This window comes from Oncorhynchus kisutch, linkage group LG14, assembly GCF_002021735.2.
Source record: "Oncorhynchus kisutch isolate 150728-3 linkage group LG14, Okis_V2, whole genome shotgun sequence".
NCBI lineage: Eukaryota > Metazoa > Chordata > Actinopteri > Salmoniformes > Salmonidae > Oncorhynchus > Oncorhynchus kisutch.
In genome coordinates, this window is record NC_034187.2 from 2,663,652 (window position 1) to 2,678,881 (window position 15,230).

A 15,230-nucleotide genomic window follows, 5' to 3' on the forward strand; every position below is an offset into this window, starting at 1 on the left:
TTCCTTCTCCTTCAGCTTATTTATTGTTGAGATGGTTACAGTGCAGTAATAGCTGCTACATTACAGTGGTGTAAACCTGACGACTTTCCCCAAATTCTCTCAGGTTTTCCAGAAATCACGGTTTGAAGATTCCTGGATTTTCTGCTTATCAGATAACATGAATCTCCCAATCGGGATTTCTGGAAAACCTGGGAATTTGAGGAAAGTTACCATATATTTGCAACCCTAAACAGCAGTAATAGTTACCGTGGAGACACAGGGCTCTGGAAAATTCTATCAGTTGCACACAAATAAAGGTTACAAGCATTTCGCTGCACCCGCAAAAACATCTGCTAAATGTGTGTATGTAACCAATCAAATTTGATTTGATTTGAAATACCTTTTGGGGCATAGAGCACAATGATAGAGGCCAGAAGCAGGGTTGTAGTAGATATATGCTAGCAACAGGCTGCACAGAGGTACATTATATGCTAGCAACAGGCTGCACAGAGGTACATTATATGCTAGCAACAGGCTGCACAGAGGTACATTATATGCTATCAACAGGCTGCACAGAGGTACATTATATGCTATCAACAGGCTGCACAGAGGTACATTATATGCTAGCAACAGGCTGCACAGAGGTACATTCTCTATAAATCACTAATGCATAAAATAATTAATACCATGTTAATATATTATCTCTCAAATGATAATGTAAGGAAAGCCAACAATGCCATGAAAATAATGCCAATATAACTTGAGGTTATAAAAAAAAACTATAAAGCTTTTATGATACCAGTATGACCCTTCATAGCAGAGATGACATAGCCTTTATGATACCAGTATGACCCTTCATAGCAGAGATGACATAGCCTTTATGATACCAGTATGACCCTTCATAGCAGAGATGACATAGCCTTTATGATACCAGTATGACCCTTCATAGCAGAGATGACATAGCCTTTATGATACCAGTATGACCCTTCATAGCAGAGATGACATAGCCTTTATGATACCAGTATGACCCTTCATAGCAGAGATGACATAGCCTTTATGATACCAGTATGACCCTTCATAGCAGAGATGAGAAAGCCTTTATGATACCAGTATGACCCTTCATAGCAGAGATGACATAGCCTTTATGATACCAGTATGACCCTTCATAGCAGAGATGAGAAAGCCTTTATGATACCAGTATGACCCTTCATAGCAGAGATGAGATAGCCTTTATGATACCAGTATGACCCTTCATAGCAGAGATGACATAGCCTTTATGATACCAGTATGACACTTCATAGCAGAGAAAAAAAACTAAGCCTCTATGGCCAATACGTATTTTTGCTGACAGTAACTGATGAGGCATGTAGTTTAATGAAGCCTAAACCGGAGTCATTCTACACAGCAAGAGTCTCACCTGTAATACACATGACTATATTAGCTACTTAAAACAGATTACAGCCAATCAGGTAACAGATGACTCTCACAATTTACTGGCATTTAATATGTACAATAAATATGAAATAAATTAATCTACGACCCGTAAAAGTTAAACATGACACTGATTTGATGAAATCAAAACATTTTATCCATGTTTCATAAAATCCCTTCAAATGAATTATATTTTCACTCCCGTTGAAATGGAAATTACACTGCAGTAATATAATAACAACTTAATACACAGAAATCTGACAACTTTCTCTCCCTTTAGATCATGTGTCAAACTCAAGGTTGTTTGAATTGTTTATTTACTTGTATTCTGCGGGGGAGGGGGGACTGCGGCGCTCAGTCAAGACCGAATACGGCCTTCTGGGAAAAGGAGTTTGACACCCCTGCTGTAGATAGTTAAGAGTAAAAGGAATAGTTGTATGTACAACGACACCGTCTACACAACAACACTGTCGTGAACTACGGGACAACGGACAGGAAATAACTCGGTCACTTTTATATTGATGTTGGACCTGGAAACTATAATGGGTCTGATTCAGACCTGAGATAAATAGACTCAACATGGATATAAAACACGCCTGATGTACAAATATTGTTGATTTGAGTCCATGTTAAAGTCAACTTATGTCAAGTCTAAACAGGGCCTAATGTGCATTGACCATCTTAAATAAATGATGAAACAGTATGATGGGTAGCAGGCAGCATCACCCTCGGCAGACAGACAGTAAGATGGGTAGCAGGCAGCATCACCCTCGGCAGACAGACAGTAAGATGGGTAACAGGCAGCATCACCCTCAGCAGACAGACAGAAAGATGGGTAACAGGCAGCATCACCCTCAGCAGACAGACAGTAAGATGGGTAACAGGCAGCATCACCCTCAGCAGACAGACAGAAAGATGGGTAACAGGCAGCATCACCCTCAGCAGACAGACAGTAAGATGGGTAACAGGCAGCATCACCCTCAGCAGACAGACAGTAAGATGGGTAGCAGGCAGCATCACCCTCGGCAGACAGACAGTAAGATGGGTAACAGGCAGCATCACCCTCAGCAGACAGACAGTAAGATGGGTAACAGGCAGCATCACCCTCAGCAGACAGACAGTAAGATGGGTAACAGGCAGCATCACCCTCAGCAGACAGACAGTAAGATGGGTAACAGGCAGCATCACCCTCAGCAGACAGACAGTAAGATGGGTAGCAGGCAGCATCACCCTCAGCAGATAGACAGTAAGATGGGTAGCAGGCAGCATCACCCTCAGCAGACAGACAGTAAGATGGGTAAAAGGCAGCATCACCCTCAGCAGACTGGTTAGTATGATGGGTAGCAGGCAGCATCACCCTCGGCAGACAGACAGTAAGATGGGTAGCAGGCAGCATCACCCTCAGCAGACTGGTTAGTATGATGGGTAGCAGGCAGCATCACCCTCAGCAGACTGGTTAGTATGATGGGTAGCAGGCAGCATCACCCTCAGCAGACAGACAGTAAGATGGGTAACAGGCAGCATCACCCTCAGCAGACAGACAGTAAGATGGGTAACAGGCAGCATCACCCTCAGCAGACAGACAGTAAGATGGGTAGCAGGCAGCATCACCCTCAGCAGATAGACAGTAAGATGGGTAGCAGGCAGCATCACCCTCAGCAGACAGACAGTAAGATGGGTAACAGGCAGCATCACCCTCAGCAGACAGACAGTAAGATGGGTAACAGGCAGCATCACCCTCGGCAGACAGAAAGTAAGATGGGTAACAGGCAGCATCACCCTCAGCAGATAGACAGTAAGATGGGTAGCAGGCAGCATCACCCTCAGCAGACTGGTTAGTATGATGGGTAGCAGGCAGCATCAACCTCGGCAGACAGACAGTAAGATGGGTAACAGGCAGCATCACCCTCGGCAGACAGACAGTAAGATGGGTAACAGGCAGCATCACCCTCAGCAGACTGGTTAGTATGATGGGTAGCAGGCAGCATCACCCTCGGCAGACAGACAGTAAGATGGGTAACAGGCAGCATCACCCTCGGCAGACAGACAGTAAGATGGGTAGCAGGCAGCATCACCCTCAGCAGACTGGTTAGTATGATGGGTAGCAGGCAGCATCACCCTCAGCAGACTGGTTAATATGATGGGTAGCAGGCAGCATCACCCTCAGCAGACAGTGTAGTAGTGTAGTAGGCAGCATCACCCTCAGCAGACAGTGTAGTAGTGTAGCAGGCAGCATCACCCTCAGCAGACAGTGGTTAGTAGTGTAGCAGGCAGCATCACCCTCAGCAGACAGTGGTTAGTAGTGTAGCAGGCAGCATCACCCTCAGCAGACAGTGTAGTAGTGTAGCAGGCAGCATCACCCTCAGCAGACAGTGTAGTAGTGTGTGTTTACGTAATATAATTTGGCAGACGCTTTAATCCAAAGTGTCTGACAGTCATGCGTGAATACATTTTTGTGTATAGGTGGTCCTAGGAATCAAACCCACTATCCTGCCGTTACAGGCCCTATGCTCTACCAAATGATCTACAGAGGAAATAAGTATGATCTACAGAGGAAGTGAGCGTATGATCTGCAGAGGAAGTGAGTATGATCTACAGAGGAAGTGAGTATGATCTACAGAGGAAGTGAGTATGATCTACAGAGGAAGTGAGTATGATCTACAGAGGAAGTGAGTATGATCTACAGAGGAAGGGAGTATGATCTACAGAGGAAGTGAGTATGATCTACAGAGGAAGTGAGTATGATCTACAGAGGAAGTGAGCGAGCGATCTAGAGGAAGTGAGCGAGCGACCTACAGAGGAAGTGAACGAGCGATCTAGAGGAAGTGAGCGAGCGACCTAGAGGAAGTGAGCGTATGATCTACAGAGGAAGTGAACGAGCGATCTAGAGGAAGTGAGCGAGCGATCTAGAGGAAGTGAGCGTATTAATACTCTAACTGTACGTATGAACGGGGCTTGACTTGACGCTGGTACTTATTGTAGGTGCTGCTACCGTTTATATCCAGGGGCCAGAACTTTTCAATAATGGCAGAATGGAACTCAGGCAATAGAGATAATTAAGGTTCTGGCGCTCAGTTCAGTGAGCTCACGGCCCAAGTCAAGCACAGTCTGCGTACGAACACAAACCCAATGCTTTGGCCTAAAAAAAAAACAGACAGAGATGGGAAGGAGCAACAGGGCAGGTTGAAGGTGGAGCCTATGTCAGCAGGGTGGGTTGTGGGTGGAGCCTATGTCAGCAGGAGGCGGTGCACTCTTTGGAGCTGAGGCTGTGATAGGACGAGACGGTGGACCTGCTCCTGACCACGGGAACACGGCATCATCACCTTCCCCACCAGCACCATGTCCCCCCTCTTCTCCTCCTGGACCTGCAGAGAGACAGACACTAGTTACAGACCTGGCCCCTCCCCCACCATGTCCCCCCTCTCCTCCTCCTGGACCTGCAGACAGACAGACACTAGTTACAGACCTGGCCCCTCCCCCACCATGTCCCCCCTCTTCTCCTCCTGGACCTGCAGACAGACAGACACTAGTTACAGACCTGGCCCCTCCCCCACCATGTCCCCCCTCTCCTCCTCCTGGACCTGCAGACAGACAGACACTAGTTACAGACCTGGCCCCTCCCCCACCATGTCCCCCCTCTCCTCCTCCTGGACCTGCAGACAGACAGACACTAGTTACAGACCTGGCCCCTCCCCCACCATGTCCCCCCTCTTCTCCTGTTTATGTAGTGAGACAGCTTGATGGACAGGACACTAGTCTGTCTCCTGTTTATGTAGTGAGACAGCTTGATGGACAGGACACCCCCTGGACAGGACACTAGTCTGTCTCCTGTTTCTGTAGTGAGACAGCTTGATGTACCAGGACACCCCCTGGACAGGACACTAGTCTGTCTCCTGTTTCTGTAGTGAGACAGCTTGATGTACCAGTACACCCCCTGGACAGGACACTAGTCTGTCTCCTATTTCTGTAGTGAGACAGCTTGATGTACCAGGACACCCCCTGGACAGGACACTAGTCTGTCTCCTATTTCTGTAGTGAGACAGCTTGATGTACCAGGACACCCCCTGGACAGGACACTAGTCTATCACAGGACCTTACCTCCAATCTAATCTCCTTAATGCCGAGTGCCAAGTAGAGACGCATCAGGTCTCATTTGTACAGTCTTTGGTATGATTTGGCCAGGTATTGAACTCCCAACACTTCAATCTCTGGGGTGGACACTCTAACCTCAAAATCACCTAAGTTGGGTATTTCCTACATATAGTGGTCACCAACTTTTTCTGAGTCAAGATCACTTTCGCATTGAAAAGCGATTGGCTTTTCTACAGCCGTGTTGTCTTTTCTACAGCCGTGTTGTCTTTTCTACAGCCGTGTTGTCATTGGCTTTTCTACAGCCATGTTGTCCTTGTCTTTTCTACAGCCGTGTTGTCGTTGGCTTTTGGTTGGTGACCACTGTCCTAATTGACCAGTCCACTGGTTGGTGACCACTGCCCTAATTGACCAGTCCACTGGTTGGTGACCACTGCCCTAATTGACCAGTCCACTGGTTGGTGACCACTGCCCTAATTGACCAGTCGACTGGTTGGTGACCACTGCCCTAATTGACCAGTCCACTGGTTGGTGACCACTGCCCTAATTGACCAGTCCACCGGTTGGTGACCACTGCCCTAATTGACCAGTCCACTGGTTGGTGACCACTGCCCTAATTGACCAGTCCACTGGTTGGTGACCACTGCCCTAATTGACCAGTCCACTGGTTGGTGACCACTGCCCTAATTGACCAGTCCACTGGTTGGTGACCACTGTCCTAATTGACCAGTCCACTGGTTGGTGACCACTGTCCTAATTGACCAGTCCACTGGTTGGTGACCACTGTCCTAATTGACCAGTCCACTGGTTGGTGACCACTGCCCTAATTGACCAGTCGACTGGTTGGTGACCACTGCCCTAATTGACCAGTCCACTGGTTGGTGACCACTGCCCTAATTGACCAGTCCACCGGTTGGTGACCACTGCCCTAATTGACCAGTCCACCGGTTGGTGACCACTGCCCTAATTGACCAGTCCACTGGTTGGTGACCACTGCCCTAATTGACCAGTCCACTGGTTGGTGACCACTGCCCTAATTGACCAGTCCACTGGTTGGTGACCACTGTCCTAATTGACCAGTCCACTGGTTGGTGACCACTGTCCTAATTGACCAGTCCACTGGTTGGTGACCACTGTCCTAATTGACCAGTCCACTGGTTGGTGACCACTGTCCTAATTGACCAGTCCACCGGTTGGTGACCACTGTCCTACATAATGTACTACCTGGCCTATGGGGCCATATCTGGGTCCATTGGACGACCAGGAGGAGTTGGCAAGACGGTATGGCTGGTGACGGCACAAACAGATCTGCTCGTATTCCAAGTGTGTGTGGCTGGATGACCCTGGAGTGTGTGGCTGGGTGACCCTGGAGTGTGGCTGGGTGACCCTGGAGTGTGTGGCTGGTTGACCCTGGAGTGTGTGTGGCTGGGTGACCCTGGAGTGTGTGTGGCTGGGTGACCCTGGAGTGTGTCGCTGGTTGACCCTGGAGTGTGTGTGGCTGGTTGACCCTGGTTGACCCTGGAGTGTGTGGCTGGTTGACCCTGGAGTGTGTGGCTGGTTGACCCTGGAGTGTGTGGCTGGTGATCCTGGAGTGTGTGGCTGGTTGACCCTAGAGTGTGTGGCTGGTTGACCCTGGTTGATCCTGGAGTGTGTGTGGCTGGGCGACCCTGGAGTGTGTGGCTAGTTGACCCTGGAGTGTGTGCGGCTGGGTGACCCTGGAGTGTGTGTGGCTGGGTGACCCTGGAGTGTGTGTGGCTGGGTGACCCTGGAGTGTGTGTGGCTGGGTGACCCTGGAGTGTGTGTGGCTGGGTGACCCTGGAGTGTGTGTGGCTGGTTGACCCTGGAGTGTGTGTGTGGCTGGGTGACCCTGGAGTGGGTGTGTGGCTGGGTGACCCTGGAGTGTGTGTGGCTGGGTGACCCTGGAGTGTGTGTGGCTGGGTGACCCTGGAGTGTGTGGCTGGGTGACCCTGGAGTGTGTGTGGCTGGGTGACCCTGGAGTGTGTCGCTGGTTGACCCTGGAGTGTGTGTGGCTGGTTGACCCTGGAGTGTGTGTGGCTGGTTGACCCTGGTTGACCCTGGAGTTTGTGGCTGGTTGACCCTGGAGTGTGTGGCTGGTTGACCCTGGAGTATGTGGCTGGTGATCCTGGAGTGTGTGGCTGGTTGACCCTAGAGTGTGTGGCTGGTTGACCCTGGTTGACCCTGGAGTGTGTGTGGCTGGTTGACCCTGGAGTGTGTGGCTGGTTGACCCTGGAGTGTGTGTGGCTGGTTGACCCTGGTTGACCCTGGAGTGTGTGGCTGGTTGACCCTGGAGTGTGTGTGTGGCTGGTTGACCCTGGAGTGTGTGGCTGGTTGACCCTGGAGTGTGTGTGTGGCTGGTTGACCCTGGTTGACCCTGGAGTGTGTGTGGCTGGTTGACCCTGGTTGACCCTGGAGTGTGTGTGGCTGGTTGACCCTGGAGTGTGTGTGGCTGGTTGTGGCTGGTTGACCCTGGGTGACCCTGGAGTGTGTGTGGCTGGTTGACCCTGGAGTGTGTGTGGCTGGTTGACCCTGGAGTGTGTGCTGGTTGACCCTGGTTGACCCTGGAGTGTGTGTGGCTGGTTGACCCTGGAGTGTGTGTGGCTGGTTGACCCTGGAGTGTGTGTGGCTGGTTGACCCTGGAGTGTGTGGCTGGGTGACCCTGGAGTGTGTGGCTGGGTGACCCTGGAGTGTGTGGCTGGTTGACCCTGGAGTGTGTGTGGCTGGGTGACCCTGGAGTGTGTGGCTGGGCGACCCTGGAGTGTGTGTGGCTGGGCGACCCTGGAGTGTGTGGCTAGTTGACCCTGGAGTGTGTGTGGCTAGTTGACCCTGGAGTGTGTGTGTCTGGGTGACCCTGGAGTGTGTGTGGCTGGGTGACCCTGGAGTGTGTGTGGCTGGGTGACCCTGGAGTGTGTGTGGCTGGGTGACCCTGGAGTGTGTGTGGCTGGGTGACCCTGGAGTGTGTGTGGCTGGGTGACCCTGGAGTGTGTGTGGCTGGGTGACCCTGGAGTGTGTGTGGCTGGGTGACCCTGGAGTGTGTCGCTGGTTGACCCTGGAGTGTGTGTGGCTGGGTGACCCTGGAGTGTGTCGCTGGTTGACCCTGGAGTGTGTGGCTGGTTGACCCTGGAGTGTGTGTGGCTGGTTGACCCTGGTTGACCCTGGAGTGTGTGGCTGGTTGACCCTGGAGTGTGTGGCTGGTTGACCCTGGAGTGTGTGTGGCTGGTTGACCCTGGTTGACCCTGGAGTGTGTGGCTGGTTGACCCTGGAGTGTGTGGCTGGTGATCCTGGAGTGTGTGTGGCTGGTTGACCCTGGAGTGTGTGGCTGGTTGACCCTGGAGTGTGTGGCTGGTTGACCCTGGTTGACCCTGGAGTGTGTGTGGCTGGTTGACCCTGGTTTACCCTGGAGTGTATGTGGCTGGTTGACCCTGGTTGACCCTGGAGTGTGTGTGGCTGGTTGACCCTGGAGTGTGTGTGGCTGGTTGACCCTGGAGTGTGTGGCTGGTTGACCCTGGGTGACCCTGGAGTGTGTGTGGCTGGGTGACCCTGGAGTGTGTGGCTGGTTGACCCTGGAGTGTGTGGCTGGTTGACCCTGGAGTGTGTGTGGCTGGTTGACCCTGGAGTGTGTGGCTAGTTGACCCTGGTTGACCCTGGAGTGTGTGTGGCTGGTTGACCCTGGAGTGTGTGTGGCTGGTTGACCCTGGAGTGTGTGTGGCTGGTTGACCCTGGTTGACCCTGGAGTGTGTGTGGCTGGTTGACCCTGGAGTGTGTGTGGCTGGTTGACCCTGGTTGACCCTGGAGTGTGTGTGGCTGGTTGACCCTGGTTGGTGTGTGGTTACCTTGACGAAGGAGGAGCAGGGGAACGTGGCAAAGTCAGACAAGGCTCTAGCTCCAGGTCTCTGGGTCACCACATGTTCTGATACCTCATCCTGTGAGAGAGAGAGAGAGAGACAGAGAGAGACAGAGAGAGACAGAGAGAAGAGACAGAGAGAAGAGACAGAGAGAAGAGACAGAGAGAAGAGACAGAGAGAAGAGACAGAGAGAAGAGACAGAGAGAGACAGAGAGAAGAGACAGAGAGAGAGAGAGGATAGAGACAGAGAGAGACAGAGAGAGGAGAGAGACAGAGAGAGAGAGACAGAGAGAGAGAGACAGAGAGAGAGAGAGAGAGAGAGAGAGAGAGAGAGAGAGAGAGAGAGAGAGAGAGAGAGAGAGAGAGAGAAGAGAGAGAGAGAGAGAGAGAGAGAGAGAGAGAGAGAGAGAGAGAGAGAGAGAGAGAGAGAGAGAGAGAGAGAGAGAGAGAGAGAGAGAGAGAGAGAGAGAGAGAGAGAGAACAATAGGGGGGATGTTATAGAGGGGAGAGAGAAGGGAAGCGATCAGGAGAAAAGTTATTTAGCATACTGCAAACACACATTTGCCTGCCCTCCTCCCTACCACTACCTGTCTAAGGCAGCATGCATTCTGGGATACCTTTTTGTATTGTCGGGATTCAATCCGATCGCGCCTGTCCACAATGCACCATTTTAAGGTTACTTTCAAAGGAGGCGACATCTGCAGTATTAATGTTGTGAACGCGGGAACATCTGCAGTATTCATTCTGTGAACGCGGGAACATCTGCAGTATTCATTCTGTGAACGCGGGAACATCTGCAGTATTCATTCTGTGAACGCGGGAACATCTGCAGTATTCATTCTGTGAACGCGGGAACATCTGCAGTATTCATTCTGTGAACGCGGGAACATCTGCAGTATTCATTCTGTGAACGCGGGAACATCTGCAGTATTCATTCTGTGAACGCCGGAACATCTGCAGTATTCATTCTGTGAACGCGGGAACATCTGCAGTATTCATTCTGTGAACGCGGGAACATCTGCAGTATTCATTCTGTGAACGCCGGAACATCTGCAGTATTCATTCTGTGAACGCGGGAACATCTGCAGTATTCATTCTGTGAACGCCGGAACATCTGCAGTATTCATTCTGTGAACGCGGGAACATCTGCAGTATTCATTCTGTGAACGCGGGAACATCTGCAGTATTAATGTTGTGAACGCGGGAACATCTGCAGTATTCATTCTGTGAACGCGGGAACATCTGCAGTATTCATTCTGTGAACGCGGGAACATCTGCAGTATTCATTCTGTGAACGCCGGAACATCTGCAGTATTCATTCTGTGAACGCCGGAACATCTGCAGTATTCATTCTGTGAACGCGGGAACATTGTCTTGAAAAAAGGTGAATTGTGAACAAACTAGGATAGGATTGAAGACCCCCAGCCTCGGTGTTTGTTTACCTTCAGTCTGTCCAGAGTGTTGCTAAGGGACTGGAGTCTGGCTGTGTGTTCCAGCAGCTGGGCACTAGGAGTTACTACTCAACGACACACATAAAACAAAACATCAATCTGCTACAGCAACAACAAGAAACGTTTATTTTTTGAGTATGAATATGCTTTCGTGACATTTTTTTTTTGGGGGGGGGGGGCCTTTATGTAAATAATTACGTCATTGAGAATGACTCTTCTACAGGTACAACAGAGAACAAGAAGGGGGGGGGCATCATACCTGGGGATTTGCCAGTGATGTCCACCACTTTGACGTTGGCACTCATCTGCAGTAACGTGTCCAGTAATTGGTCAGTCTTACGATAGAGGGCGCTAGAGAGCACCTCTGGGTGAGAGCCGTCTCTAGTGGGGAGCTTGGAGACATGGAGAGGTGGTAGGGAGGACAGCTGGGCACGCATCTTCTCAGCCTGGAGGAGGAGAGAGGAGGGAGGAAGGAAGGAGGAGGAGAGAGTGGGAGGGGGGAGGAGAGAGTGGGAGGGGGAAGGAGAGAGTGGGAGGGGGAAGGAGAGAGTGGGAGGGGGAAGGAGAGAGTGGGAGGGGAGGGGAGGGGAGGGGGGAGAGAATTAGTCCCGCAGAATTATACCTTCGGAGGAGCAGCTTCTATGCAGGAACTTTGAATGTCTTTGAACTTCCGAGAGTTGGTTTAACGTTGGACCAGAGAAGCTCGTTAAGAAGCTCGTTAAGAAGCTCGTTAAGAAGCTCGTTAAGAAGCTCGTTAAGAAGCAGAGTGTCACCAGAATTAAAACAATGTTTTACCTTTTTGGAGTTAATTAATCCAACGTGTTAACTAGAGTGTCCCTAACTAGCGTTGAAAAAGTAAATCCCTTCTTCTCTAATTAAATCCCTCCTTGTCTTCTGAATCACGCTTGTAACATCAGTAGGCTACAGTAACCTTCAGAGAAGGAGGGGTAGGTAGACTACACAAACTGGCAAAGATTTCCAGCTGGCAGACAGACACTGGCATAAGTTTCTGATTGACAGAAGCAGGCACTTTGTTAAAAAAAAAAATTGTGGGACTGGGAAAAAAAAATCCTGGAACGTAAAATAAACATTATTAACCGGTTCCCATGCTTTTAAAATAACAGTTCTGTTCCGGGACAGTATAGATCACTTTCGTTCCCAGTTCTGATTCTGTTCTTTGAAACAGTTGGTTATTTTCCAGTTTTCGGTTTTGTTCCCTGAACCGGAACCGACTGGCACTCAGGCTAACGTTCAATGAGTGACAAGGCATTGCAGTTGGCGTAAAATCTTTACGTTTTTTTCAAACACAAAAGAAGACTACTTTAAAATGGAGATAGCCCTCGATGGTGCTGTCAAAGATACAAAGATGAGTCCTCTATCTCCCTCTATGGTCTATCTCCCTCTATGGTCTATCTACCTTGAGTCTGTTGTTCTCATTCTTCAGGTGTTTGATGCTGTGTCTCTGAGCCTCAATCTGCTGCGTCAGGAGAGGAGAGTCTATCACCGGGACCCCCGACCCAGGACCCATACCGGGACCAATACTGGGACCCATACTGGCCAGAGTCGCTGTAGAGAGACACAGAGGCACACACACTTAGTACGGGCCAATACACACACACACACATCACTATTAATGCAGGCCAATACACACACACACACACACCACTATTAACACAGGCCAACACACACACACACACACACACACCACTATTAACACAGGCCAATACACACACACACACACACACACCACTATTAACACAGGCCAATACACACACACACACACACACACACACACACACACACACACACACACACACACACACACACACACACACACACACACACACACACACACCACTATTAACACAGGCCAATACACACACACAATACACACACACACCACTATTAACACAGGCCAATACACACACACACACCACTATTAACACAGGCCAATACACACACACACACCACTATTAACACAGGCCAATACACACACACACACTACTATTAACGCAGGCCAATACACACACACACAAGCAACACACCGTCAGCTAAATTGTGTAGCAGAGTAGCAGAAACATGCAAATACCTTTCTGTTCTTCTGTAGATTAGAAGGGTAGAGAGAGAAGAGAATTGGAAAGAGAGAGGAGACAAGAGGGAAAGAAGAGGAAGGGGAAGAGAGAGGAGAGGAAAGAGGGAGAGAGAGAAGAGGATTGGAAAGAGAGAGGAGGTGAGAGGGAAAGAAGAGGAGGGGGAAGAGAGAGGAAAGAGGATTGGAAAGAGAGAGGAGGCGAGAGGGAAAGAAGAGGAGGGGGAAGAGAGAGAGAGAGAGAAGAGGATTGGAAAGAGGAGGCGAGAGGGGAAGAAGAGGAGGGGGAAGAGAGAGGAGAGGAAAGAGGGAGAGAGAGAAGAGGATTGGAAAGAGAGGAGGCGAGAGGGGAAGAAGAGGAGGGGAAAGAGGGAGAGAGAGAAGAGGATTGGAAAGAGAGGAGGCGAGAGGGGAAGAAGAGGAGGGGAAAGAGGGAGAGAGAGAAGAGGATTGGAAAGAGAGGAGGCGAGAGGGAAAGAAGAGGAGAGGAAAGAGGGAGAGAGAGAAGAGGATTGGAAAGAGAGAAGCGAGAGGGGAAGAAGAGGAAGAGAGAGAAGAGGGGGGAAGAATAGGAGGGAGAAGAGAGAGAGAGAGGAGAGGGAAGAGGAGGGGGAAGAGGGAGAGAGAGTGTGACAGTGTTAGGATCCAGAGGACATTCCTTTTCTTAAACACCAGGTCATCTGAGTGTGATTAACAGTGTTAGTCTATAACAGTGTCAGTCTATAACAGTGTCAGTCTATAACAGTGTTAGTCTATAACAGTGTTAGTCTATAACAGTGTCAGTCTATAACAGTGTTAGTCTATAACAGTGTCAGTCTATAACAGTGTTAGTCTGTAACAGTGTCAGTCTATAACAGTGTCAGTCTATAACAGTGTTAGTCTGTAACAGTGTCAGTCTATAACAGTGTCAGTCTATAACAGTGTCAGTCTATAACAGTGTCAGTCTATAACAGTGTCAGTCTATAACAGTGTCAGTCTATAACAGTGTTAGTCTATAACAGTGTCAGTCTATAACAGTGTTAGTCTATAACAGTGTTAGTCTATAAAAGATCTGAGTGTGATTAACAGTGTTAGTCTATAACAGATCTGAGTGTGATTAACAGTGTTAGTCTATAACAGATCTGAGTGTGATTAACAGTGTCAGTCTATAACAGATCTGAGTGTGATTAACAGTGTCAGTCTACCTGCCTCCTCTACACTCTAACCAATAGGCTACCTGCCACCTCTACACTCTAACCACTAGACTACCTGCCTCCTCTACACTCTAACCACTAGACTACCTACCGCCTCTACACTCTAACCACTAGACTACCAGCCGCCTCTACACTCTAACCACTAGACTACCTGCCTCCTCTACACTCTAACCACTAGGCTACCTACCTCCTCTACACTCTAACCACTAGGCCACCTGCCGCCCCTACACTCTAACCACTAGACTACCTGCCTCCTCTACACTCTAACCACTAGACTACCTGCCTCCCCTACACTCTAACCACTAGGCTACTAGGCCACCTGCCGCCCCTACACTCTAACCACTAGACTACCTGCCTCCTCTACACTCTAACCACTAGGCTACCTGCCACCCCAACACTCTAACCACTAGACTACCTGCCTCCCCCCACACTCTAACCACTAGGCTACCTGCCTCCTCTACACTCTAACCACTAGGCTACCTGCCTCCCTACACTAACCACTAGGCTACCTGCCGCACCCCTACACTCTAACCACTAGGCTACCTGCCTCCTCCACACTCTAACCACTAGGCTACCTGCCTCCTCTACACTCTAACCACTAGACTACCTGCCTCCTCTACACTCTAACCACTAGACTACCTGCCTCCTCTACACTCTAACCACTAGACTACCTGCCTCCTCTACACTCTAACCACTAGACTACCTGCCTCCTCTACACTCTAACCACTAGGCTACCTGCCGCCCCCTACACTCTAACCACTAGACTACCTGCCTCCTCTACACTCTAACCACTAGGCTACCTGCTGCACCCCTACACTCTAACCACTAGACTACCTGCCTCCTCTACACTCTAACCACTAGGCTACCCTGCCGCCTCTACACTCTAACCACTAGGCTACCTGCCTCCTCTACACTCTAACCACTAGACTACCTGCCACCTCTACACTCTAACCACTAGGCTACCTGCCTCCTCTACACTCTAACCACTAGGCTACCTGCCTCCTCTACACTCTAACCACTAGACTACCTGCCGCCTCTACACTCTAACCACTAGACTACCTGCCGCCTCTACACTCTAACCACTAGACTACCTGCCTCCTCTACACTCTAACCACTAGCCTACCTGCCGCCTCTA

The 15,230-nt window shown here is 50.0% G+C and overlaps 1 protein-coding gene across 4 annotated transcripts in view; it reads right to left on the reverse strand.

Annotated features, from left to right (window-relative positions):
• LOC109884295 (dynactin subunit 1) overlaps positions 1-15,230 on the reverse strand; it is a 110,808-nt gene continuing 95,578 nt past the window's right edge. For all 4 annotated transcript variants that reach the window (XM_031787635.1, XM_031787634.1, XM_031787633.1 and 1 more), the window contains 6 exons: positions 12,903-12,914; positions 12,231-12,379; positions 11,073-11,259; positions 10,805-10,878; positions 9,351-9,440; positions 1-4,775 (listed from right to left, as the gene is read on the reverse strand). In XM_031787635.1, the coding sequence (XP_031643495.1) occupies positions 4,638-4,775; positions 9,351-9,440; positions 10,805-10,878; positions 11,073-11,259; positions 12,231-12,379; positions 12,903-12,914 (650 nt within the window). In that variant the 3' untranslated portion in view covers positions 1-4,637. The remainder of the gene's footprint in view (positions 4,776-9,350; positions 9,441-10,804; positions 10,879-11,072; positions 11,260-12,230; positions 12,380-12,902; positions 12,915-15,230) is intronic.